This window comes from Aspergillus sydowii (genome assembly GCF_001890705.1).
Source record: "Aspergillus sydowii CBS 593.65 unplaced genomic scaffold ASPSYscaffold_71, whole genome shotgun sequence".
Lineage (NCBI taxonomy): Eukaryota > Fungi > Ascomycota > Eurotiomycetes > Eurotiales > Aspergillaceae > Aspergillus > Aspergillus sydowii.
The window spans coordinates 1,964-4,177 of record NW_024467929.1 but is presented as its reverse complement, the minus strand read 5'-3'; the positions used below and the strand labels follow the sequence as shown (position 1 = coordinate 4,177).

At 55.5% G+C, this 2,214-nt stretch overlaps 1 protein-coding gene across 1 annotated transcript; it reads left to right on the top strand.

Annotated features, from left to right (window-relative positions):
* Positions 1 to 365: 365 nt before the first annotated feature.
* Positions 366 to 911, top strand: ASPSYDRAFT_165534 (uncharacterized protein; the record flags this gene model as incomplete). Its single annotated transcript, XM_040843365.1, has 2 exons — positions 366 to 655; positions 725 to 911. The coding sequence occupies 2 exons, from the start codon at positions 366 to 368 to the stop codon at positions 909 to 911; spliced, it is 477 nt and encodes a 158-aa protein (XP_040695648.1).
* Between the last annotated feature and the right edge of the window lie 1,303 nt (positions 912 to 2,214).

Below are 2,214 nucleotides of genomic sequence, written 5' to 3'. Positions count from 1 at the left end.
CGAACTGCAAAAACCGCATCTCAACGCAATCGCGCACCGAGGCTGCTCACAACCTGAAGCTTCTGGCGCTGCAGCGACCAGCAGATGACAGCCTCTTCGAGTCACTGCGCATGATTGCCGAACTGCTGCTATGCAAACGGTACCACCGGCACAAGGAGGATGAACAAGTGCGGCCGCTCGCAGAGCGCTGGTACGAGAGCGCTCGCGCTTCACGTGTCATCGGCCAGCATGCCCGGAATCCACACACGGAGAGTCGGCAGATCGACTCCCGGCGGTACCCAGAACTGGACCTAGGGGATGTAAGTTCGACATCAGTGACCCCCATGGACGTTGAACCCGCCGCGGCTGAGCGTCAANCCATCCGCATGGAGCAGCTGCGGCAAAGATCGGTTCAATTCGAGGTGTCGCCGTCTACCCCCGCTCGCATCAAGTTCGGGACCGCCAATGCAGACAACACCAGCACGCCAGTGATCCTCCGCTCACTCAGGCAGGATGATGACGGCAGCATAATAGAGTGTCTGATCTGTCATGACAACTCAGCAGACGACATTGTCAATTTGAAGTGTGAGCGGTGCAGACGGAGCGTGCACTTGGGCTGTATGGAGGATTGGCTCGAACGACGGTCGACACGGATCAACTTTAACTGTCCAAATTGGTAAGAATCCCAGGCTGTTCCTATCATCCTCTTGTGTGCCCACCATTGCCCGTACTGACGCATTTACAGCCGCGGCGTCACGAGGTTCGATGCTTGCTACTCCACCGCCGTGACGATGGGCGAGGCAGAGGATGGAGTCGAAAGCGCTGGCGGTGGCCGCACGGCTCGAGCGGAGGTCACCTCGGAAGGAGCTTTGGTACGAGACCTCCGCCGGTCCGGCAGGCGAACGAGACGGCCTGACTACTATGCGCCTTAATGTTTGCATTATCTGGGATGTACGTTAGTCCGAACCCATGTAGATGACTAGGCCACACGCCATAGGATCAAGCCTGCCCGGCAGTCCATTCTATTCGTTCTCCCGTGTAGATAGCATGGTCTAGTTGCTGGATGCAAACGCCCATGAGAGCACTAGACCTCAGAGTTCGATCTATGATATTGCCCGAGACCCTCGTCGATTCGAGACGTTCTCCCTGGGAACGCTAGTGCTGGCACATGGTGCTAGGCGGACCAGTCGAGAATGTCCTGATCCAGGTATATACGGATCTGTCTCGGAAAGGCGAGGTTGTCCGTCGGACTTGTTTCACCATGCAAGCGGTCATGCTATTATGAGTCACAACCATACTTCAAACCAATAGCCATGACCAGTGGCCCACAGAAGCCTCGCTTAATGGCCAAGATTTCTTCTTCCCTCCGTTTTGGCTCGAACCCCGGGTATGGCCCAACCCTGGTCAACTCCGGGATTTTCGCCGCCACACAACCCTCACCCAGCGAGAGGATGATCGGTTAGATACAATGGCATGTCACAGTGTATTTTACATTATTTTACGTGCGGCTTCGGTAACCTTTCTGGGCGTGGGACCCTTGCCTCCTGAATTACAGAGTGGGCTCGAGCGAACAATGGAAAAAGCCCGAGGAACTTTAGCCGTGCGATAAAAGTTGTTTATTATGACGGGATATGAAGACCAACACCTAATGTACGCGGGGACTAAATACACTGTAGCCAGCCGCCCACCGCTCACCACTCAAACCCGAGCAAAGAACCTTCCTGTCCATGTCCACCTGCGGCTATTGGTTTCAGAGCGCATCCACGACATCCTGGGCATACAGCACATTATTCATGACGACCATCAGATGCATCAGATACAGACTGGGCCTCCAACTACCCACCAACCTGCAGCGTTCCGGAAGGTCAGCCAGATGCAACAGCGCGGCGAGCAGGCTTAAAACAGCGAGTCGTACGAGCCCGAAAGCCAACGACAATGAGCCAGCAGCGGGGTGCAACAAAACATATGTTGCCGGCATCAAAGCCAGCAACCCGAGCCAAAGACAGCGACGCCGAAAAGCCCTGGCACTATCGAGACCATCCACGCTGATGATCTCTGCTACCCCTTGGGCCATCGCAATGGTCAGACACAGTAGGCATACCGAGCGGGAATAGATATCGATGGCGGTTTGTAGTACCACGACCGGGATGGCCGACGTATATATCAGAAGGAGAGTGCCGACGAACTCGAGCTTCTGCCGCGATCTGGCGTCGTTCCCGTGGATGATCCAGATTA